Genomic DNA, 24,489 nt, shown 5'->3' with positions numbered 1-24,489 from the left:
TTGGCAGAGGGTATCTATTCTTGATCGTCAGCTTGTTCAACTACCGGTAGTCAATGCACATTCGAAAGCTATCGTCCTTCTTCTTGACAAACAAAACTGGAGCTCCCCAAGGTGAGAAGCTTGGTCGGATAAATCCCTTGTCTAACCACTCTTGAAGTTGTGTCGACAGTTCTTGCATCTCAGACGGAGCAAGTCTATAGGGTGCCTTAGCCACAGGCGCGGCGCCTGGAACTAAATCGATGTGAAACTCTACTTGCCTCTGAGGTGGCAGTCCAGGCAAGTCCTCTGGGAAGACTTCTGGGTATTCCCTCACGACAGGGATGTCTTCGTTTTTTGGTTCTACAGCTTTCTTGTCTAAAGTGTGTGCCAGAAAGGCAGCACAGCCCTTCTGCAAACACTTTCGCGCTTTGAGGCAGTTGATAATTCTTAACGGCGTCTCACGCTTCTCTCCATGAACCACAATTGTTTCGCCATCTTCGGTTGGGATGCGAACGACCTTTTCATGACAAACTATTTATGCCTTGTTGCCGGATAACCAATCCATTCCTACCACCACGTCGAAGCTTCCCAATTGGACTGGTAGTAGATCCAGAGCAAACTCACGCTCTCCCAATTCGATCACACAACCTCTGATAACTTCATTGGCTTCTACTAACTTTCCATTGGCCAATTCGATCGAGTACGGAACATCTAATTTACTACCGGATAAACCAAGCATATTCTTAAACTCTAACGACATGAAGCTATAATCGGCGCCAGTATCAAATAAAACGGATGCATAGCATTAGTTTACAGGGAACGTACCAGTAACGACATTGGGATCCTGGCGCGCCTCCCTCGCTTCAATATTAAACACTCTTCCACGGGCTTGGTTTAACTCTTGGCAGTTCCTCTTGTAGTGCCCAAGATCACCACAGTTGAAGCATCCGGGTCTTTGCCCATTTCCACCAGCTTGATTATTCCTCTGGTTGCGATTCACAGCGCCCGCTTGATTAGCATTGTTTCCTCGATTCCCATTTCCTCCAATGTTTCCTTGTGGGCGGTGTCCATTTCCACCCCGGTTATTTTTTCTGTTTCCGAATCCTCCCTGGCCTCCCTGGCCAACAGTGGCCCAACAAGAATCCTTCAAGTGGCCAGGTTTTCCACAAGCTTCGCATACTTTCACAGTACAATGGCCAGAATGATGTCGTTGGCAGGTATTACACTTGGGTTGGGTGCCCATATATCCTTTTCCTTTCTTTCCCCTACCAGATGTAACCTGAGCTGGCATGCTTGATTCTCCTTTCTTAACCACCCCGCTGGTGCCTTGCTTGAAGTTCGTGAACTTCCGTTTGTTACCTCCTGATGACTCGACGTGAGTCTCTTTCTTCTTTGGCTCAGCATCATCGAACTTGTTCAGGCGAATAGCCTCCTCAGTGAGAGCCACGCTCAGATCAATCGCCTCAGTAATTGTCGCAGGCTTGGAGGAGGTTACCATGCTTATGATTTGAGGAGCTAATCCCCAAATGAAACGTTCAATCCGCTTGAACTCTGGAGTGACCATATAGGGTACCACATGTGACAGGTCGTGGAACCTTTGAACGTATTCTGCGATCTTTGGACCTTCCATCTTTAAATGCCAGAATTCAGTCTCCAATTTTTGGATCTCCGCGCGAGAGCAGTACTTTTTATGCATAAGTTCCTTCAGTTCCGTCCAGGTTAGCGCATAGGCAGCAGCTTCACCAAGTGTCTATACTTGCAAATTCCACCAAGATAGGGCTCCATCCAAGAATAGCCCCGAAATGTAGGTGACCTGCTGGTCTGGTGCACATTTGCTCATGCGAAGAACAGATTCAGTTTTCTCAGCCCAACGAACAAAGGCGACAGCACCTCCAGTGCCATCAAAGTTGACAGGCTTGCAGTCTAGAAACTGCTTGTAGGTGCACCCTGCACATACATTATAACTTGTGAACGGCATTAGCATCTTGGCTATAGATATCCAATTAGGTCACGGTATGTCTTAATGACTCAGTATTACCATGAGGTGGATTGTTGTTGCCAGTGTTGCCAGAGTTACTTCCACTAGTCCCTCTTTGAGAGGCGGCGTATTGTGCGATGGCAGCAGCGATGATTTGCTGGAGTTCTGCCTCATTGGTTGGCATCGGCGTTTGACGTCTCGGCATCTTCTAAAGATGTGTTCACGTTGGTCAGGCCATAGTAAAACGTACGTATATAATAATAGTAATAGCACATAACATCTCATGTTATAAATAGACCAATCACAATACATCAATCACACAACATCCCATGTCACAAAAATATAAATAATCAATCAAACATCAAATATGATAAGAATACTGCGATTGCCATATATCGAGACCACATAGTAAGTGTACAAGTACATCATAGTGTCATACAACATCAGTCGACTAAGGGCTACATCACCCCAGTCCCAAAAACTATATCAAATCAGTGTCAATACATCCCATATACATGATCAACAAAAGTCAAAATCAGAAGGTAGTCTCCAAAAATGTTGTGCAGTCAAAAGCAATCGCTGTCTTCTCACCAACATCTACCCATACGGTACTGAAGAGCTCTACACTGATGGCGGTGGAGGAGGGGGAAAGTGGGTGTAACACAAGCGACGCAAATGGAGCAAGTCCTCCTCCATGGCTCTCTGGGTACGCAACCAAGAAGCAACCTGCTGCTCAAGTGCCGAAAGGCGTGCAGCATAGTCCGATGGTAAATGTCGAGGGTGCTGCAAAGAAGTAGGGTGGGTCTGACCCTGACACTGGCACGGCGGCGGCTGAGCTCTCTCAAGCTCCTGAATGCGCCGTGTGTGTGCCTCGTGCTGGGCAACAAATGACATCAAAACGTCCTCAATGGAATACCCCATATGGAAAGGATGGTAGGGGTCGGTCGGTGGCATAACAGGTGGTGACGACCAAAGAAATGGCTCACTGGCTGGATCAAAAGGTGCCACATGAAATGGAGGAACAGGGGAAAAAGTAGTAGAAGACGGTGGTATAGCTGGGATAGATACCGGTACATGTCCAAAAGGGTGAGCCGAAGAACCTCTCCAGGTCGAGCTGGAGGTGTAAACTGAGGGAATGAAAAGGAGGTATCAACGTGACGAGTATCAGTGGTATGTGGGGGAATAGGTGGAACCTCATCATCAGCAGGAATCCACCCGTGCTGGGCGTGCTCATACCTGGGATCAATGTGGGTCGCGAATAGTGCATGCTCGGGCTCCAGGGAAATGTGATCAGGTGGGGGAGCAACAAGAGGGTCAACAGGTGCATCAGCAATAAGTGGGGGATCAACATGATCAGCAGCAACGACATGATCGCCCTCCAACAATGGAGCATCCACAGGGTGATCATCAATAGGTGGGTCAGCAATCACAGGCTCAATAATGGGTGCGCCAGCATGAACTGGGTCATGCTCAAACGCAGGGTCTAGAGCGGGTACCTGCTCAGGGGCCATGGCAGGCTCGGGATCATCAAAGGCCATCTCAAAATCAAACTCAGGGTTGATAGGATCAACTGGGTCGACTGGGTCGATCGGATCCTCCATAGGCTGATCCATGGGTATAAACTCTATATCCTGATCTGGGTCGAATCCTGGGGGAAAAACAGGATCAGAATCCTCCTCAACATCGTGGTCGAAAGCAAAGCTAGGAACAGGGGCAACAAAGGATGCTCTATCTGGATCTGAACCGTGAGAAAAGTGCTGCGCACTCTGAGTGTGTGAAGGTGCGGAGGCCACAGACTCGAAAGAGTCTGGGACCGGTGAGTGTGCAGGTGACTCCTCAGCGGGAGCATCTGCGATCATCAAAAGATCACCAGCAGCAAGAAGGGCCTCGCCCTGAACATCCTCCTCTAAGGGCTCGTCATCAAACAGATCGACGTCGCCATCAACGTCGGCGTCGAGAAGCAAATCGTAAGTAGGATATGAAGCAAGTGGTATGGGAGCAGGGATCTCCACTAGTGGTAGGTCCCCGGCCAAAGGGCCATCAGCGAGCTCATCAGCACCATCAGGTAATGCAAAGGGCTGAAAGTCATCCTCGTCTGTGCTAGTAACGTCGGATGTGTGAACCTCGCGCTCTGAAGACTCTAGGTCATCTGATACTATAGGTCTAGGGCCTGTGGTGTCTGAACCACATACGCACAAACATGTCCTATGGCACTGGTGATTCATGATGTCTGTAACACAAACACAAATATGCACAAATAATCAGTCATACAATCAGGTAAACACATTAGTCACCAAGTAAGCAATCAAATAATTCTCCTAGTCCCACTAGCCTCCCAGTCACCTAGACTGATACTCCTAGTCTTGCTAGCCAAATTCTCCCAGCCTCTTAGACTGCTCTTCCTAGTCTCACTAGCCAAATTCTCCCAGCCTCTTAGGCTGCTCTTCCTAGTCTCACTAGCCATCTACCTCGATCTCTTAGATCGAGCCTCGGCCTCCAACACCGAGCCTCAGCCTCCCAGACTGAGCCTATAAATATTAAATAAAATGTGCTCAACATTTGTTTGTAAAAACGTTTTGGATGTGGACTTAAGTGGTATGCAGGAAAAATGTTTTCGTGAGAGCCCTAGTGATCATAGTCTAGACTCGAGAAGGAATCCTAGTTCGCTATGATCAGAGCTCTGATACCAAGCTGTCACACCCAGGCTTTGCGGAAGCATGGTTAATTTTGGTGTAACTTCTAAATACCATAGCTTAACCATAACAATCTATATGAAATAAAACCATGCAAGATCATCCATTTAATTAAGTTTTAAAAAACCAAATACAACAACATTGTCTTAACTGAAACACATCCTAACGACATAAACATTGTTCAACAAACACAAACATCAACATGACATAAACATAGTTTAAGGACTGTGACTTGTCCAGGAAAGAGTCACATCCCCTAAACCCGGATGACCTCGTAACTAGTGCAGCGGGAAAACGTGTCATACCGCGCCAGATCCTTTAATTCCCTGAAATACGTGTAAGTTGAAAATTCAACAATAATGTTGAGCGAGTTCATGTGTAAGTGAGTAAATAAACCTTTGTATGTATAAAAAAATCCTGGTATGTAGCAAATAAGGAAAAAGAGATCACCAATGGTTTGCAAGGCCATTGATATGTGTGAAGTGCAAGTAGGGAGACTCAAACCTAGCAGATTTATGCGTTGGGCACAAAGTCACCCCGAGGTCCTTTTCTAGTTGGCCTGGGGCTGGGCTCGCTACACCCAGATAGATCTACCGCTCCTGTCCCTCGGTCCTACCATGAGGATTAATGGCCCCATGTTGCTCCTACCCACTCACATGATCTATGTAGTAAACCTCCTTACGCTAACCATACCATGTATAAAGTACTTGTAATCATAGTAACATGTATTTCACCCCCGCAGTTTATAAAACTGAAAACAGTTAAGAGAAAAGGGGGACATGAACTCACAGTGGTGCGTCTCTACCAAGTATATCTCCTGCTCAGGCAGCTGTGCGACGACCTACACGTACTAACTCTATTAGACGGATGGCCGTGCCTTAGTTTTATGGTTTAAAGTTTTTGGGAAATAGTTAGACAACTATTTCGTGTTTACATTCTGTATATACTTGGTAATCATTTTCCTTCCCAAGGATGGGGGATTTAATACATGTGTGTTCGAAATATATTATTAAATCTCACTTAAAATATATTTTATTTCCAACTTCAAAATATAAGTATTTTTCTCAAAAATATTATATTTTCTGTTACATAAAATTTTCCCAAAATAATACCTTGGCAAAATACTCGTTCAGTCATATTTTCTTAAAAATGCGTAAGTTACGCTTTAATGATCGAGTGGTAATAATAATTACCGGTGTAACTTATATATTTATCGTAGGGGCGTTCGTATTATTTTGGAGTCGTTAACACGATAATATTATTTTTACCCTAAAAATAATATTTGTACACTTCACAAAATAATCATAAACACATATCAGATGACGTTATGAAAAATATATACTAAATATATATTTACCAAGTTTTATTTTGTGAAATCCCACCTCCGATATTTTGTAAATAAAGTCGTGGCGAAATCTATAATTTCAAAACAAGTCGAAAAGTATTTCTAACACTTGTGGTGAAAATAATTCTAAGTGTTAGGTTTTTGAAAAAAAAAAATCGCCAGAGTTTCCCTTGTAACGGGAGGTGGCCACGCTTTCAAGCGTATCATTTTCTTTTGTAAATCAAACCAACAATTTCCTTATTCAATCAAAACAATGTTCAGAACAACATACTAGTCAATAAATATGTAAATCGCAAGAATCTCATGAACTTGTGGTTTAACCTAAAATATGAAGTAAATCCCATTACTTTTAGCGGATCTTTATATATATCAATCCGGTTTCATAAAAACCTCGTTTTTAAAGAAATTCCGTCTTTACAACATCTTGCCAGTTTTTACAAAAATAGTTATCTTGTCGAAACTTTATGTGTTACACACTCGTGTGTTCTAAAAATCATCCTTGTTAGTGTAAGATCCGTCTTTAGTAAATATGGTTTCTTTGACACTCGGTCCTTTGAAAATACCGCTTGTAGATCCGTAGATCTACTAGTTTTAAAACTATTCCGTAAGTAAAACCATTTTTACACAAGTTCAAGTTTGAGGTGTGGTAGAGTTTCATCACTTAACCCTTGTTACACTTAAACAAGCTTTATGTCATAATCCATGATCATGACCAATCCGGGTTAAACAATGATCCGAGCTACCACAACATAGATCGGGCCTAAATAACTACACAAATCAAATACTACAAGATTTACACATCATTCAAGCTTTTAACCATCATTACTTGTCTTTTTAGTAGACTTTTATACTTCATCTTGTAAGATTACAAGTTTTAACCATTACATATCATTTTAACCATCTTAAAATAGTTCGAGAAGGTGATTCAAGCAACTTACTACTAGCTCGAGGCTAGGGAAGAATCTAGACGTAAAATGAGTGGATAAAAGCAAAGAGATGAGGTCCTTCGAGTTCCGAATACACCAAGCCTCCTCTTACGTAATCCTTAACACTTGTGTGATCTTGGAATGTGATGATCAAAGTCGGATGATGGATGGATGGTAGTGTGGGTGTTCGGCCGAGAGCCTTTGAGAGAGAGAGAGGGAGTGTTGTTGATGAGATGTTAAGTGAAAATGAATGATGGATTTAGTCTACTACTTATAGACATTACATGAGTTCATTATCCAAAAGTTCTTGTGTAGTCTTGGATATTAGACAAAGAGATTTGTTTAATCAAAATGGTACAAGGGAGTCCCCCAAGGGGACCGAATTCGGTTGAGAGGGGGGGTCCCTAGTTCAAATCCAACCATCTAGTTAGTTTAGAGATAAGTTAAGTTAAGTTAGCTAAGTGATTAACCCGGTTACTAGTGTGTTGTGCATTACAGTGGGTGTTAGGGTATTCAGGGACCCTATCTGGCTCAGAAAAAGACAAATAATGTATATGGCAATATTTTCATGTCCCGGGTAAAGTCCGGTTGTTCGGTTGGATAGTAATCCGTTAAAGCGCTTAACAAAGCTTTAAAGTGTCGTTATTATTATTTTTAGTGACACAACTTATTCCCGAAACTTTGGAAAGTGTCTAGTAACATTTTTCTCATGTTTTGGCACTTTATTAGTTAGCTAAAAGCTGAATTGTTAATTAAAGTGCTGAATTTTGTACTTAGAGTTCGTTTTAGGCACATCCGATCACTGTAACTTATTCCTAGAGACGCAGTTCTACAACCCTTGTATCTCCACACTCACTATTAGTGTAGTTAACTATCTCGGGCTCATACATGCCTTAGAGGCAGTATCTGCCTGGTGCTAGTTATGACAGCACGTTCAATAGGTTATCCGTTCATTGTGCTACTGTGCTTTTGTGCATCATGTTTGTCACTAAGGTTCAGCATGTAAATAATGGAGTGACAGTTAATAACGTATGATGCAAGTATATGTATGTATCAGTATTCAAGTAGCAGTTTATCCACAATTTCAAACAAGCACAGTAATTAAGCAGTAATTAAATAGTAATTAACTCGTACGGATACCTGGTTTAGTGAGGGTTGTCACAATTATCCTTTTAATATGTAAATGTTTTTGTAATTCCGGCTATATTAATTCAGTCAATATTGATGTAATCACTTGGTTGTGCATGCGTCCATGTTTTTTGTGTTTACATTTTTCTGCTTTTTGAACGTTCTTTTTTAGGTACGGATCCGATTTGTTTTTATTTTCTAGGATAATTTTTAAATGAAGGAAAAAAGCACGAACGAAACCCGTTCGTCCTTACCCTTTTAGGGCTGGTACCCTTGATTCGGCCGATGATATTTATGAGTTGCAACTTTGTTAATGATAGAAAATTTATCATTCTATTTATTTCGTCCGGAGATATACTTCTCCGGTTAACACATGGTAAAAACATTTTTAAAATAATCTGCGGGCAAAAACCCTCCGCAGTTCTTGGAATTATAAATGTGTTTTGTGCGGGTAAAACCATCCGCATTACAAGGAAAGTAAAGATGACGGAGATCGTAACCTCTATATTACAAACTTATTTTCAAAATAACATGAAAATTTTTCAAAGGAAACATCTCTTGAGGTGTGCTCCATTCCAAGTACGAGGGACGAGGGTTCCGTCCATCTTTTTGAGTGTGTAAGCACCGTCCTTTCCTGTAGTATTAATTTGATAAGGACCCTCCCACTTTGGAGCCATTTTTCTGGTGCCCTCAGCCAAGCTTGCCTCGTTGCTTCGCATAGCGTAATCTCCGATCCTGAACCGAACCTCCTTTACTTTTGAGTTGTAATGTTTTTCCAGTTCTTTTTTATACTTAGCTTCTCGGATGGCCGCAAGTTCTCTTCTTTCTTCGACCAGGTCGAGGTTCAGGCGGAGTTCTTGTTCGTTTTCTTCTTGGCTTTGTTGCATGCGAGGAGTGGGTATCGCTACTTCGGCAGGAATGACTGCTTCCGTACCATACGTCAAGCTAAAAGGAGTTTCTCTAGTGCTTGTCTTAGGCATCGTCCGGTGAGCCCACAGGACGTGCGGTAATTCATCCAACCATGAGACGCCCTCTTTCCCCAGGCGCTTTTTTATGCCCTCCACAATGCTGCGGTTGGCTCTTTCTACCTGCCCATTGGCCTGGAATGGGCAACCGAAGCAAAATTTTGCTCAATGTGCATTCTTTCGCACCAACTCTTCAATGGTTTTCTGCGAACTGCTTCCCATTGTCACTGACAATACAAAACGGCATCCCGTATCTGCATACTATATTTTCCCAAACAAACCTCAGCACTTGATCTCCTGTGATAGTTCGGAGGGGTTTGGCTTCAATCCATTTTATAAAGTAATCGATGGCCACTAGTAGGAACCTCACTCCTCCGGTGGACACAGGGAAAGGACCGACGATGTCAATCCCCCATTTCTGAAACGGCCAGGCCGAAGTTACAGGGACGAGGTTGTTTTTGGCTCAGTGACTGATGGGAGCGTGCTGCTGGCAGTCTTCACATGCTTGTAATTCATTAACAGCGCTTTGATGCATGCCCGGCCAGAAATAGTCGGCATTCATGGCCTTGGCTACAACCATCCTTGGTCTGGAGTGGATGCCGCATATCCCCCAATGAACTTCTCTTATGACATAACTGGCTTCCACCGGAGTTAGGCATTTTAGGAGCGGACCCAGGAAGGTCTTTCGGTAAAGTTGCCCATCATGGACCTGATACTGCAATGCTTTCACCTTTAGCTTCCGGGCCTAAGCTTTTTCTTCCAGTAGTGTTCCATCTTTCAAATATTCTAAGATCGGAGTTATCCATGATCTTTCCTGCACGGAGATTGACATTACGGACTCCGTTTGATGGATGGCCGGAGCTTGCAAGGTTTCAACTAGCACTTCCTTGGACAAATGACAGAAGGCTACGGACGCAAGTTTGCTCAGAGCATCCGCCTTTTTGTTCTTGCTTCGTGTTATGTGAACTATCTTGCAAGAATCAAACGAGGAGATCAAACTGTTAACTTGGCTTAGGTACCGGATCATGTTTTCTTCTCGTGCCTCGTACTCTCCGCTGACCTAATTGGCGACTAGTAGTGAATCAACATGAGCTAGTACGGAGGTCGCACTGGCCTTGGCCGCGGTTTGGAATCCTGCGAGAAGGGCCTCATATTCTGCTTCATTGTTTGAAGTTTTAAACTCAAAACACGGAGCATGGGTATATTCTATCCCCTCTGGATCTATCAGAATTAAACCGGCTCCTGACCCTTCTTTGCTGGAGGCTCCGTCTGTGTATAAGTTCCACAACTTTGGGAGGACAGACTTTTCTTTGGTGCTTTCTCCGGTTGGTACCTCCGTGAGGAAATCTGCCACAGCCTGGCCCTTTACCGGTCCTCTGGTTCGGTAGGTAATATCGAAAGCGCTAAGCTCAATTGCCCACTTGGTGAGGCGTCCGGAAACCTCCGGCTTTCTGAGAATTTGCTGGATCTGAAGATCGGTTTGTACTTCTATATTGAAAGCCTGAAAATACCTTCGGAGGCTTCTGGATGCATGAACCAAAGCAAGTGCCAATTTCTCTATTATTGGGTACCGAGTTTCATAATCTTTCAGGATGCGGCTTACGTAGTAAACCGGTATTTGTGCTTGATCCCGGTGCACCACAAGTACTGCACTTATAGTGAAATGCGAAGCGAAGAGATAAACAGTGACGGTTTCTCCAGTGATTGGTGCGGTCAGAGTGGGTAAAGACCCGAGACAAATTTTCAATTCTTGGAATGCTGAATCAGCTTCCGGTGTCTATTCTATTTGACCCTTTCCAGTTCGTTTTCAATACATTCATGAAAGGAATAGTGCGATCGGCCACTTTTGAAACAAAACGATGGAGAGCTACCAACTTACCGTTCAGTGATTGAATTTCCATGATCGTTTTAGGAGGTTGCATAGAGATCACTGCTTTAATTTTATCTGGGTGTGCTTGGATTCCGGATTGCGTTATCCATACACCCAGAAACTTTCCTTCTTCTAGACCGAAGGAACATTTTTTGGGATTAAGCTTGAGATTGATACTCCGAAGCCTGGCGAAGGTTTCGAGTATGTCGTCGATCATGTTGTCTTCGGCTTGACTTTTGATGACCAGATCATCCACATAAATCTCTAAGTTCCTTCCGATCTGACCCTTGAATGCTTTATCCATCAACTTCTGGTACGTTGCCCCGGCGTTCTTTAGTCCGAATGGCATTTTGGTATAACAAAAAAGTCCTTCATTTGTTACGAACGCCGTCTTGTCCTCGTCTTCCAAAGCCATCTGTATTTGGTGGTAACCTTTATATGCGTCCAAGAAGCATTTAAGACGGAAGCTAGAAAGAGAATCAATCTTTAAATCGATCTCCGGCAAAGGCTAACAATCCTTCGGACATGCATTATTTAGATCAGAAAAATCGACGCACATTCTCCAAGTTTTGTCTTACTTTGTTACCATTACCGGATTGGAGACCCATGTTTGATACCGCACTTCCCTGATAATACCAGCACTTAGCAGCTTCCGTACGTCCTCGGAGATGGCTTTGTTACGTGCCGGAGCCATGTTTCTTTTTCTTTGAGCGACCGGCTTTGCTGAATGTGACACTTTCAATTTGTGTTCGGCCAAACATCGAGGAATTCCGATCATATCAGAAGTTTGCCATGCAAACACATCAAGCGAACTGGACAGAAGTTTCCACAACCGTTTTTTGGTACGTTCAGGGAGCTGGGAACCAACGGCGATTTTTTGCTCCGGAAAATGGGGATGTATAGCCCATTCATCCGTTAGGAGGGTCGAAGGTTGTACATTACTTTCGCTTTGTCGTATTTCAGCTACGCACATTGTTGACTCGGAGTGCAAAGTTGCTACTCCTGCTGCGGTGGGAAATTTTAACGATCCATGGATGGTGGAACTGATAATACCAAAAGCGCACAACCCCGGTCTCCCGAGTATGACATTGTGAACGGACCTTGCCCCCACTACCAGGTACGTCAAGTTGACAGTTCTGACCAGGCCTTCGGCTCCCAATGTTGTTGGTAGGGTGATTTGCCCAATAGGCTGTACCACCTCTCCGGAGAAGCTTACCAACGGCATAGAAACTTGTATCAATTTTTCTTTGGTTTGCGGAGCTAGCTGTTGGAAACACTGTTGGTACATGATCTCAGTGGCACTTCCTCTGTCAACATAAATCCTCCGGACCTTGTGGCTTGCTATTATCGCAGACACTATGATTGGTCCGTCTTTGATTTCTCCGGAGGTGATGGGAGGGAAGGCGATCGGCTGCTGCATCCAAGCGGCCATATGGTGACTGGACCGCTTGATGCCTTGGTTATTTGTTTTTCTGATCATGCAAATTTCTGGTTGATTGTTTGGGTTATCTGCCGAATTCCCTGAAGACTTTCCTTCTTTCACTTCTTTTACTAGATGTGACAGCTTACCAGACCGCACTGCTTTTTCTATTTCTTGCTTTAGGGACCAGCAATCGTCTGTATTATGGCCCCGCGCATGATGATAATCACAATATTTTTTGGAGTTCTTGTCACCTGGATTTCGGAGCTTAGGTGGGACGGGAAAGCTTGCCCCTTCGGCGCTGAGGATCTCACTGGGAGTTTTGGAAAGATCCGATAAATTGTAAAATCTTGATCTGGAGCTTCTTCCTCGTTGAGGTCTATCATTCCTGTTGTAAGGGTGTGATCGTCCCCTACTTCCGGATGGAGTTTTATCGAATACGGACCCACCATTTTTCTTCCAGGAGGACATCTTATGATCTGACTCCGGTGCTGGATTACATGCGTTTTTTCCTCGAGCAAAAGCTCTGGCTCGCTCCATGAGTACTTCCATTGTCTTCGGAAGATTTTCATGTAACTCTTCGACCAGCTGGTTGTTCCAGACGCCATGACAGAATCCAGAGATTCTTAACTGGTCAACTACCCCACTGATCTGCATACTTTCTCGGTTGAATCGATCGATGAAACTATCCAAGGATTCCCCATCCTTTCTCCAGATGTTGTGAACTTCGGTGATTTCTTTGGAGTAGTGCCGTTGTTGGCTAAAGTTCTAGAGGAACAATCTTCGGAACTCCTCAAAGTCGTTTATCTCTCCTTCATTCAACGCATCAAACCACACCCGAGCAGCCCCGGTTAGTGTTTGTGCGAACATGAAACACCACGCCGGCATCGGCCATTGCTCTACTCGTGCAGCTCCGTCGAAATCAAACATATGATCATCTGGATCATTTGTACCGTCATACTTCTTTACTGTGGTTGGCATTTTAAGCTTCGAAGGGAGCTTGGCATGTGTGATGCGGGCGCTGAATTTGGACTTAGCAGTCATGGAAACCGGATGATATGGCTTTATGAGTTCCGAATCATTAATTACTTCCATTTGTGTTTCATTTCGTATTGCCATCGCTGGAGACGGTCCGAAGGAACCCTGCATATATCCATTATGAGTTTCCGAGGTAACAACTGTGGAGAAAGTAGGAGGTGTGAACATCGTAGGACCCATAGTCCTTACTGGAGTCTCCTCATGAAAGAGCCTGGTTCGTAAACCGAGGATCTGTTCATCTCTAGCCTGCTGTGCTTTTAATCTTCATAGAAGACTTGCATTTTTGGAATGAAATTTCTCATGAAACTCTGACGTTTGTGAAGTGGGAATTAGAATGAATGGCAAGGTTGTTCCTGATCCGGAGCTCAAAGGGGCTGAGATGGCAGAAACAACGCTTGCTGGGGCTGTTGTTTGCGTGCTAACAGCTATGGATCCCGAATTCGTAGAACCCGAAGCCGCCATAGATCAGTTCGTTGTTCAAGAAATTCACAAAAGTGAAGGACTGTGAGCTGTGAAATCGGATGGCGTCAATTGAAGAACCAAAGGATCGAATTTACGCCGGAGCCTGTGATCGAGGGTTTGGATCTTGTGAGAGAACTTGGGAAAATGGTCCTGCAAAACAGAAAACCGTTAGGCTCGTCGCAGAGATGGGAGGGCCCCTCTGCGACCACCCTCAGGCGTGAGGATAAGTATTGGTAGAGAGAGAAAGTAGAGAGAGGAAATAGGGACAGAGGCTCAGAAAATCGTACTTGGCCTTGTATTTGATGGGGTATTTATAATGGTCAACTGAGATTACGTCATTCTTCCAGACGCACTTCGAATGGAGGTCCGTCTTCGGTGTGGTGAGGGAACGGACATATGCGAGGTGTTCGTTCCAGTGGAGTCCGGTTCGTCCCAAAGGATCACGTCCGGACTCGGATATGTATCTTCACGCTTGATTCATGGATTATCTTGGATTCATGAACAAGTAGATCGGAGAACAATGAATTTGAATGAAATACACATTTTGAGTTATGGTTTAATTTTTTATTTTTTATTAACGTGCTAACTTTGGATCCGAATTATAGAACTCATAAAGAAGTTTACATTCATGTTCGATGGGGAAACAATCCTTAACTAATAGTTAATGCTAGAGGATCTTAAGATGTTGGTGAAATGAAATCAATGAAGAAGATGTTCACCACATGATTCACGAAGTCAATGGGCATAGACATGTAGGAGGGTTGAGACGACGTGCGTTCATTTTCTTCGGCTAACCCGATTGGTACAGTTAACAATTTAGGATCATGGATTTTGTGTTTTTAGGTAAAATATGCTAATTTTGTTTAAATGGGTTTGTGATTTTCACTATTTTGTTGCTTTGAGTTAGTTTTATATTAGGGAAAATTACCAAAATGTCTCTTGACCAAGTGCATTTTCAAAATTGTCACATTCCTGTGTCTTTGGAAGGTCCTCCCAGCCTCAGAAGCGTCCGCCTTTCACGTTGAAGCGTCCGCCTTTTACTTGAAGCGTCTGTTTCCATTCAAGCGACACGTGTCCGATGTTGAAGTGTCCGCCTTTCACGTTGAAGCGTCCGCCTTTCACGTTGAAGCGTCCGCCTTTCACTTGAAGCGTCCGTTTCCTTTCAAGCGACACGTGTCCGATGCAATGCGTCCGCGAAGCTTCTTAAGCGTCGGCCAACGACGCAGGTTCCGCATCTTTGTCCATTTTTTTAGTAACTTATAAACATTTTTCTAACATGGGATCATGTGCATGCTCTTTATAAAAATTAAACTATATGTATGTTAACGGAGCAAATTTTAAACGATATAAAACATGTTATTTTTTAGTTCAAAATTTTTATATTAAACATTAAAAACATAACATAATAAAAAACAAAAAAAATCAAAGTTTTTTTTAGAGCAATGTCTTCAACGTCAGTCCAGGAGGTGGCCATTGTCGGGTCGTTGACGGCGTCAGATTTTCTAGTGAAATGGTTGATTTTTGTTTGCAAAGTTTTTTTGAAAACGGCGGGTGTTTTGGTAAGTGATAAGTGAACGGGTTATATAGTGGGGTAAATGTGTGCAACGGTAAAAGTTAAACGGCTTTTGAGTTTCCATTTTTTTTTACCGAAGCGTCGGTCAAGCATCGGGGGAGCGTCGGGGTCAAGCCTCGGAAGCATCGTCCATGCCTCGAAAGCGTCGTCCAGGCCTCGGAAGCGTCGACCAGGCCTCGGAAACATCGGCCAGGCCTCGGAAACATACACATGGACGCATTAAAAAAATTGCGTCGGTGACTGACGCAATTTCGTAACGGAACGGACGCTTCAACACGTGTCGCTTGAAAGGGAACGGATGCTTCAACGTGACAGGCGGACGCTTAAACGCGAAAGGCGGACGCTTCCGATGCTGGGATGACCTTCCAAGGACGCAGGAAGGTGACAATTTTGCAAATGCACTTGGTCAAAAGACATTTTGGTAATTTTCCCTTTTATATTATTAATTAAAAAACAACCCTCCTGTTCCTTACTATTTATCACCTGTTTTCTTTTCTTTTCTTTTTGATGGATAACATTCTAACATTGTTTCCAGGTGTGTTTTTGAAGACGAAGATGGTGATCATTGGAACCATTTTGACAATGGGAGGCATCGGTGGGAGGGTCTCAACCATATTACATTCTTCAACATCATCATAACATGTGCTTCTGTTTTGTAGATCAACAACCTCTTTACCCCATTCCAAATAAGGGTGAGCGGGGCACCAGCGGGGAGGCGGATCGGTGACCCCATTCCTCGAGCGGGAACACCGCCGCCATCCCTGCGGGGACCCAAATCGGGGAGGGGGTTGGGGGAGGAGTCACCGCACAAGAAGAGAGGAGATGGTGGGCCCATAGCTTGTAACAACCAATCAATTATTTTTCTTTATTTATTTATTTATTTATTTTTAATAAAAAAAAAACAAGTCCCCTAAGAGGGGAGTGCCGCCATCAAATTTAGGATGTGACGGGAGTTTAAGAGGGGAGTTGACGTGGCATAACCTGATTAGGTATGTGTAGGAGAGGGGACTCCCCTAAGAGGGGAGTGTCCCGCTCACCCTAACCAAACTTTTTAATGTCCCCAAATCCTGTTCTCACTCCTTCAACCTCCATTCATGAATTGAAACCAAACGATGGGTAACGTTTGCCAACAAAGGTATACGCAAACAACGCAACTTTTGATCAGAGCTTTTGATGGTTGTTGGCATATATGATTTACCAATGCATACAAGGAAATTGTAACTGCAAAATGTGTTTGAGAGTATCCCACCATCTCCGTAAACATGATATAACAAGCGTCATTTGAAAAGAAATTACCAAACCGACATCTGTTTTCTGACCACCGTTTCCGCCATCGCTTGCCAACGTTTCACACCATATATAACTCGTACCTTCACAAAAATTATCTTATAACCCGTCTGCATTCCTATAAAATGGCGCCAAGAATGATCGATATAAAAACATATCCTGCGGTGGTACCGTATGCTCTTTTCATTTGTGAACCGAATTAACTATTCATGCTCACTTCAAAATATTACAAAGGGTTCTGTTGTGTCCTATAAAAAGAAATCATAATCCAAATAGATGTTGAATTGAAGAAGATCATCAACATCCGGAACGACATCGTCTTCATCGTCGGTGGTGGTGACACCACCATAACTGAAGTTTCCGTCATCGGCATCGGACGGATCGATAACATGCCATGAATCAAAGTCAGAGAAGTCAACGTCGACTAATTTGCAGGCCTCTCCGGTTAACGTTAAAGCCGTAACCACCGATTTGATCGTCATTTTAGAATTTCGATTTTTTGTTTTTGTTGATTTTGTTTTAACTAGAATTACGACCCGCCGCAATGCGGCGGGGATTCTTTAGTTAACTAAATCGATTTAGGATAAGCACGTTATGTTGAACCCGTCAAACAAAAAAAACGTAGATGATGTAAAAATGTTCACCCACACACGCACGTTGCGTCTTGTTAACTCGCAAAATTTAGAACGAAACGTAAAAATGCTAAACCAAAGACGCACGTTGCGATGTGTTAAGTCGCAAAATTTAGAACGAAACATATAGTGAAAAATTTGCGGAAAATGAAAACTATAAAGGACCAAAGTTGAAAGTAAAAAAAGTTGTGAGGATAGATTGCAAAAGATAAAAAGTTTTGTGTTAAAAGTAAAAAAAAAATAGTTTTGGGTTAAAAGTAATTTATGAAATACTTTTGGGTGAAAAGTAAAAAAAAATCATTTTTTTTAAAAACCTCCAAAGCCAAGGTTACAACAACCATATATATGATCATTTTTTCTTTGAAAAACCTCTAAAGTCAAGATTACAAGACATAAGTAAAAAAAATCAAAGTGGTTAAATCGCAAAAGATGGAAACTTTTGAATTAGAAGTAAAAAATCAAATTAATCAAAGGGGTTAATTTACCAAAAATTAAAACTTTAAAGTTAAATTGTTAAAGATTAAAACTTTAGTGTTAAAAAGGAAATAAAGATTAAAAATTTTAAACTTAAATTGTTAAATATTAAAACTTTAGGGTAAATTGTCAAAGATTAAAACTTTAGGGTTAAAAGAAAACAAAAATTAGAAGTTTAAACTTAAATTGTCAAACATTAAAACTTTAGGGTTAAAAGAAAACAAAAATTAGAAGTTTAAACTTAAATTGTCAAACATTAAAACTTTAGGGTTAAAAAAAAATTTTCCATTTTTTTTGAAAAACTCCCAAAGCCTAACTTACAACACATACATGCACATGTAAGTTCCTTCTTTATAGTGTTTAATGTTTAATATCTTTGTCTCGCAATGGAAGTTGATGGTGGGGTACTACTGGCCAGAAAAGAGAGTTGTTTCGTGTATTCGATAGTTACTGCCACGTGTGGGTTTTTTTTAATCTGTTCTATGTGGATGTTTGCTGAAATTCTTTTGTATTAATATTTATATTATCAATATTCTGAGTATGATAACACACCGAACATTTTTCATGGGTTGATATGAAAACACACAACAAACCCGTTAAAATATTTACTCTCTCTTAGAAATTGAACCGATGAATTTGAAAAAAAATATTTGGTCTTATTTTTTATATGGATGAAAAAACATCACAACTTGCATAGTTATTATTATTTTCGTAATTTGAATTAAAACTAATACATCACTCACGTTCTACCTCAAAACTAAAAATTTCAAAGCTTCTTCGATTCAATTGATTCAACAATACATATATCGATTAGAGCGTATGATTTTCTATGTTTTTTTATCCCTTCCTTGAATCTCTATGGGGTATCGATTCAATACACATACCAAATCTATTATATATAATAAACATAAAGATTTGGGCTGACGTGGCATCACCTTAGAGCCTCCTAGATTCATTTTTGGCGGGAAAATGAGCTGGGTTAATTTTTGTTCGCGGATCCCGGTTTTGATGTGATCCAACCCGTTTTATGACCCGGGTATATAAATCACCTAAAAACCTAAATTCATGTGGCCTCATTATTTTCCTTCACTGGTTCACACCGAAACCCTAGCCTCCGTCTTCTTCTGCCATCTGAGAGGTTCTAACATCTTTTCTTTGCTAAAACCCTAGATATCTCTACTACTGCGCTTCCTCAGATCATATTGGATCTTCAACAATTTCTCTTCATCTCAATCACCATCGATTATGTGGATTTGAGGTCATAATTTCATCGAAAAACTAATGTTTTGTTGTAATTCTTCTCTACTTGCAGACATCCAACACGGATTTTACATGAAGGTACACTTTTTCTCATCTTTAAGTGTTTATCTACTGCATCTTAATCCTTTTGTTAATCGATTAGACTTCTTTTGGTTTTGATTTCTGTTTCATTTTTTATGTTTGATTGATTGCTTGCTTACTTACAGGATTTTGAATAGTTTTGATTATTATTTGATTCTTGCTATCATTCTTGGTGTGGTTTTATGTTACAGATCTGAAAACTAGGACAAAATGCCCTAGCCGCCCCTTCAGCTTATACGGCTAGGGTTCCGGTCATTAGTCATCCGTTTTTCGCTTCAGAATCCATGGTGTTTAGGTATCCCCAAATTATTGTTTGTTATATTGATTTTTTATTGTTTGCAAATAGTGTGTTTGTTGGTTTGTGATCTTATAACCAGTACCCAAAGGATAAAGATTGAAAATTTATGTGTATTGTTTGATAATTGAGGTGGGTTTGTTCTCTAATTTCATAAATGTAAGTTTTCTTCATGATTCGTGCTTTATAGCTGCAAAATCTTTATTTAAAATTCGTTTGTTCATCAATTAGGGTTTTTCAAAACTTGGATATGATCATTCTTTTCCGTAGATGTTCCAATACTGTTTCCAAGGTTAGTATATGTTCATCTTTCTTCTATAAATGCTTTTGAGTATTTTTTTAATCAATTAAATGGGTTTCGGGTATTGTTTCCTTGAAAGCTTTGAAATTGATGTGGAATTTATTACAGATACGGTATTAATGGCCAAAACTGAATATGAGTATCACATAATTTTGATTTTTTTTGGGTATGGATTTTGAGTTTTATACCTTTTCAATATGCTTTCACATTCTTTTCCATGCCAGACTATTTTATTTTACTAGATTACTAGAGTAAAAAGTGTGTCTTTGACTATATAATTTAAGGTACGGGAATCTACTGGGGTTTGTATGCAAGTTCAGGGACACAATGATGCATTTGCCTTAGAATTGTTGGTATCGTGAAAGCAACAGGTATGATAAATTTAACAAACTTATCATCTTGGTTATACACGCATATTTCGTATTCGTTTTGTTTTCTTTTTTATGAAATAAAAATTTAATATTTGTGGAATGATGGCAGCTTATGGTCAGCCTTTGGTAAGACACATGATCTCATATATCTATCTTTATATTTATAGGTGTCATGTGTGGGTACTCAATTCATTTTAATTGTGTTTTGTAGGTTCATCCTCAGTTTCTTGAGCAAGCAAGGATGCCTTTGCCACTTGAAATGGCGCAAGAGCCTGTTTACGTGAATGCCAAAAAATACCATGCGATATTAAGGCGAAGGCAATCCTGTGCAAAAGTAGAGCTTGAGAAGAAACTTATAAAAGACAGAAAGGTCAGTTATAGTTTTATAGTTTTATATATATATTTTGTGTGTGAAAATCTGGCTAGGCAAATTGGTAAACAATTTTGTGATATTTACAGCCTTATCTTCATGAATCACGGCATCAGCATGCTATGACAAGGGTAAGGGGCTCCGGTGGTTGTTTTGCAAAGGAAACTGACGTTAATAAGAACACAACAGGTTCGGGTTCAAGTTCTGCCATGTCATCATCCCAGTCGGTGAATTCAAACCGGGTGCACTTGAGCAATGGAAAAGTAAAGCGGTTACTCAAGATATGTTAATTTATGCTAAAATTATGGTCATGCATTAATGATTAATGGTACCGTTTCTTTTAACTTTAGTAATTCCTTTATCTCATATTTACACCCGGTGAGATAAAACGAAAGAGTGAAAAGTTTAACCACTGTCGGATGTTAAAACCACATTATACTTATTGTGCTTTTAATGCGGCGAATGCACTCTTAATCGACCTGATTATTTATTGTTTCTTTCTACATGATCAAGTTTACTAAACGGAACGGTTTCTTCTTCTAAAAGCAAGTTTGATGATAAAATAGAAGCATCTTATGCTAAAACGTATTTCCATTACTGCGGGCAACTGCTTCATCAGCAAAATATGATGCAGGATTATGTGAGAACAGGTCAATATATATCGCTTTCTTTTTCTTTTTTGAGTTGCATGTATCATATTGTGCTTATTAAAGCACGGGTCAAATGAACACATTTGGGATTTTATGGAGCTGAATTACACGATAAATGTTTTTTTCTAGGTTCCTACTATGCTGCGGTTATTGAGAATAAAGCCGATAGCTGGTGATATTTTCAAGTTGTTTTAGTATTTGTGTAGTCTCGGTAAACTTTTGTGAATACTTGGTGGTTAACTTATAAGCTTTATTATTTATAGTTTTGAATCCAATTTTGTTAAAATTACAAAATTGAGTCTAATTTCATTTTTTCCAGCAACTTGGAGATTATTCACTTAATCAGTTAACCAAGTTAATTCACTGTTCGTGAGTATTTTATTCATACAACTTCAAGCCTTTTACGACGTTCACCTGTCAATCACGGTAAGTGTCAAATGGGTCGAATCAGTTATACGGGTTGAAAGTTTCAACCTGTTCACTTAGAAAAATATTAGCTAATAATGAGTCAAGTCAGTCAAACAAGTCAAATAAAAAGTTCACACAAGTTAAAATTTCAACTAGGTCAGTAAATACCAATTTTAACATAATCACCTCATATATTACAGATTACAAACCTTTGCATTACTTTTTTAGAAATATAAGTGGGTCTCAAAATGCGGTGTGTAGGCGTGTTGTAGCTGGTATGATTAAGTTTAGATCAAAGCGGACCCTTTTTGCTGCAGGCCAAAATGGGTCGGCTGGATTGGTCTGATTTTTTTTCCGATAATGGTTCCTACCGGGTCAGTACTGGTTGGATTGGGTTGATCCTTTTGTTGTCTACTTTTTCTAATAAAAAATTTAGGAGCATATGTTTATTAAAATTTCCAGATACACTTTGTGTGACATTCGAAATGTTTGTATTTTTAGCTATTTTTTTATTTTATTTCAATTTTAGCCGTTTGGTGTGTTGTAACTGGTCAAAATGGGTTTTGGTCATAACTGGTCATTTTTTAATGCAGGTAAAGACAGGTCGCTTGGGTTGATCAAAAGTCCTTTTGTCTAAAACGGGTACGTCCAGGGGGGTCTGGTTATGTATTAAAATGCATTATGTGACATCCAACACCCTTTTTCTAATCTAACTAATATTTTTTGAGTGAAATACTATTTTCGTCCTTGTGGTTTGCTCAACAAATCGATTTCAATCCAAAAGATTTTTTTGGTCTTTTTTGGTCCATTTGTTTCGGTTTTGTGTTGAAATTAAACACCCCATTCAAGCCATCCATTTTGCCGTTTTACTTCTGCCCTCATGCCCCTCATTTGAGGGGCATATTAGTCTTTTTCACTCTTAACTCCTTTTAACTCTCTTTATTATTTACAATAATTAATAAACCCTAATGGTATTTATGTAATGCATTATGAATACTGCATTTTGTATTATTCCCCATTTTGGTTGAATTTCATTGGCCATTTTATAGGCTGTATGGATTTTATATAAATCTTAATGCTACAATTCAGTTTGTACAGCAAAAGCTTGAATTTCATTGGGAGTTTTCCATGTTGTAAGGGTTATAAATTGTTTCATTGTTGATGGTCAAAATTATGCAGTGTTTGGTTTAAAAATCTGTTGTTTTATGTCTCAAAATTCTGCGCTTTTATGCCTCCAAATTCTGTGCTTTTATAGTTATAATTCTGCTCTTTATTGTTCATAATTTTGCAGTGTTTGGTTGAAAAATCTGTTGTTTTATGCCTTAAAATTCTGCAGTGTTTGGTTAAAAAATTCCTCAATTTTATGCTCAAAATTATGTGCTTTTGTGTCTCGAAATTCTGCTCTTTAATGGTCATAATTCTGCGCTTTAGTGGTCATAATTCTGCAGTTTTATGCCTCAATTTTCTGCACTTTTATGCAGTGTTATGCAGTGTTCGGTTGAAAAATATGTTGTTTTATGCCTCAAATAAAGATAGTTAAAAGGGGTTAAGTGAAAAAGACTAAAAAGCCCCTCAAATGAGGAGCATGAGGGCTGAAGTAAACGGCAGAATGGATGGCGTGAAGGGCGTGTTTACTTTTGACACAAAACTGAAAAAAATGGACCAAAAAAGGCCATAATTTCTTTTGGATTGAAATGAATTTGTTTAGCAAACCACAAGGACGGAAATAGTATTTAACTCCATTTTTTTTTTGTTTTTACCCATCTTAACCATTAGAGATAATATATGTAAATTTAAATCGACCGATTCAAATAAACAGGTGATGGATTGTTTCTTGATTTAGGTATACAAGGAAGAGGCTATTAAAGGCAAGGAGATATACAATAGCGAAATGACGCATTACAAAGTGTGGGCAAGCTTAATATGTCATACTTTTTGTGTGATTTTAATTATGTATTAATCAATCGTAGATAGTTGTTAATATAGATAACTTTCTCGAGCCCGGGAAGCAATCCCAGGTGATGACATTGTCTGTGCTTCCATGTATCTTTGTTGTATATAATTGAGTTTCGTTGTCACGTGCAGCTGAGTACTCTACCTTCTCTGGAATCAAGAAAGGAGCAGTTCTTCAGGAAGCTAGGGTCGTTAATGATCCTCAGTTGGATTCAAGGAGGTGTTCTCAGGTGCTTCTTTTGTTTATTTATATCAACATATAGGTGTTACATAATGTATCGATTCATCCTCTTACATGAACATGATCCAACATATTATTTTCAGATTTATGTTGCCAGGTTATCACAAACCTGCTTAATCTCTTGAATAAAGGTGATACCTTCACAAATGTCAGATCATGTTTTATAAACTGTCCAGATGCTTTATAAGTTTCTTTATATCTCACACGTTAATATGTCAATTTCTTTATATGATTTTAATTATAGATTAGTCATTAATAATTAATATATAGAACTAATGTGCATTTGGTTAATAATTAATATATAGAACTAACGTGCATTTGGCTGAGATCACTGTGTATTATAATGACCTTAAATGGTTCTATTGAATAGGTGTACAGTGTGACGGCTTCTCATCACAAGGTCCGCAACCATCACATCCGGGTAATCATAAGTACTACCATTCCTGCTAAGCTTTGTCAAGAGGGAGTTCACTATAGATTTGTGGATTTTATTGTTTTTTATTTGTAAATTTTGTTTGTAATTCAATTTTTGTTATTTAATTCAATATGCAACTTTGTTTATAAGAAATTTATTAACACAATAATGAATTATATATATTATGTTCAACCTGTGTGGTAGACGTCCATTGGTCGAGCACATATACACATTGAAGGTAAATAGCGCATATCTGTCTGGCCTATAGAATATTATGAAAAACTCGAAATAATAAATCGTAGAAAAATATAACCGTCAGATGGGGTTCGGTAAAATATGAAACTGGAACTATTTGGGCAAGGTTGTAAAGAATC

The 24,489-nt window shown here is 40.3% G+C and overlaps 1 protein-coding gene and 1 long non-coding RNA gene across 19 annotated transcripts; one reads left to right on the top strand and one right to left on the bottom strand.

Annotated features, from left to right (window-relative positions):
- Positions 1-8,591: 8,591 nt before the first annotated feature.
- On the bottom strand, positions 8,592-9,820 carry LOC110924438. The gene is made up of 2 exons (XM_022168443.1): positions 9,731-9,820; positions 8,592-9,149 (listed from the first exon to the last, which is right to left on the bottom strand). The coding sequence occupies exons 1-2, from the start codon at positions 9,818-9,820 to the stop codon at positions 8,592-8,594; spliced, it is 648 nt and encodes a 215-aa protein (XP_022024135.1).
- Positions 9,821-18,706: 8,886 nt separating this feature from the next.
- Positions 18,707-24,309, top strand: LOC110921090. Of its 18 annotated transcripts, none has more exons than XR_004887268.1 (16): positions 18,707-18,908; positions 19,083-19,108; positions 19,303-19,538; positions 19,638-19,698; positions 19,816-19,873; positions 19,992-20,078; positions 20,188-20,204; positions 20,290-20,448; positions 20,538-21,098; positions 21,228-21,309; positions 21,418-21,524; positions 22,100-22,148; positions 23,350-23,412; positions 23,592-23,689; positions 23,798-23,831; positions 24,071-24,309. It is a non-coding gene; the product is annotated as an uncharacterized LOC110921090 (long non-coding RNA). The 18 variants fall into 18 exon arrangements; XR_004887260.1 differs by having other exon boundaries at positions 18,713-19,108; positions 20,538-20,711; positions 20,962-21,098; XR_004887256.1 differs by having other exon boundaries at positions 18,713-19,108; positions 20,538-20,776; positions 20,962-21,098.
- The last annotated feature ends 180 nt before the right edge of the window (positions 24,310-24,489 follow it).

The sequence above is a fragment of the Helianthus annuus genome, chromosome 17 (assembly GCF_002127325.2).
Source record: "Helianthus annuus cultivar XRQ/B chromosome 17, HanXRQr2.0-SUNRISE, whole genome shotgun sequence".
NCBI lineage: Eukaryota > Viridiplantae > Streptophyta > Magnoliopsida > Asterales > Asteraceae > Helianthus > Helianthus annuus.
This window is presented reverse-complemented; position numbering and strand designations above follow the sequence as displayed.

What these genes read in the sequence shown, in the direction of transcription:
- LOC110924438 (XM_022168443.1), bottom strand. Translation starts at nt 9,820, where the DNA reads ATGGATAACTCCGATCTTAGAATATTTGAAAGATGGAACACTACTGGA. An exon ending in CTAAAGGTGAAAGCATTGCA is followed by an intron (nt 9,150 to 9,730) that starts GTATCAGGTCCA and finishes TGCCCATTCCAG; the next exon opens with GCCAATGGGCAGGTAGAAAG.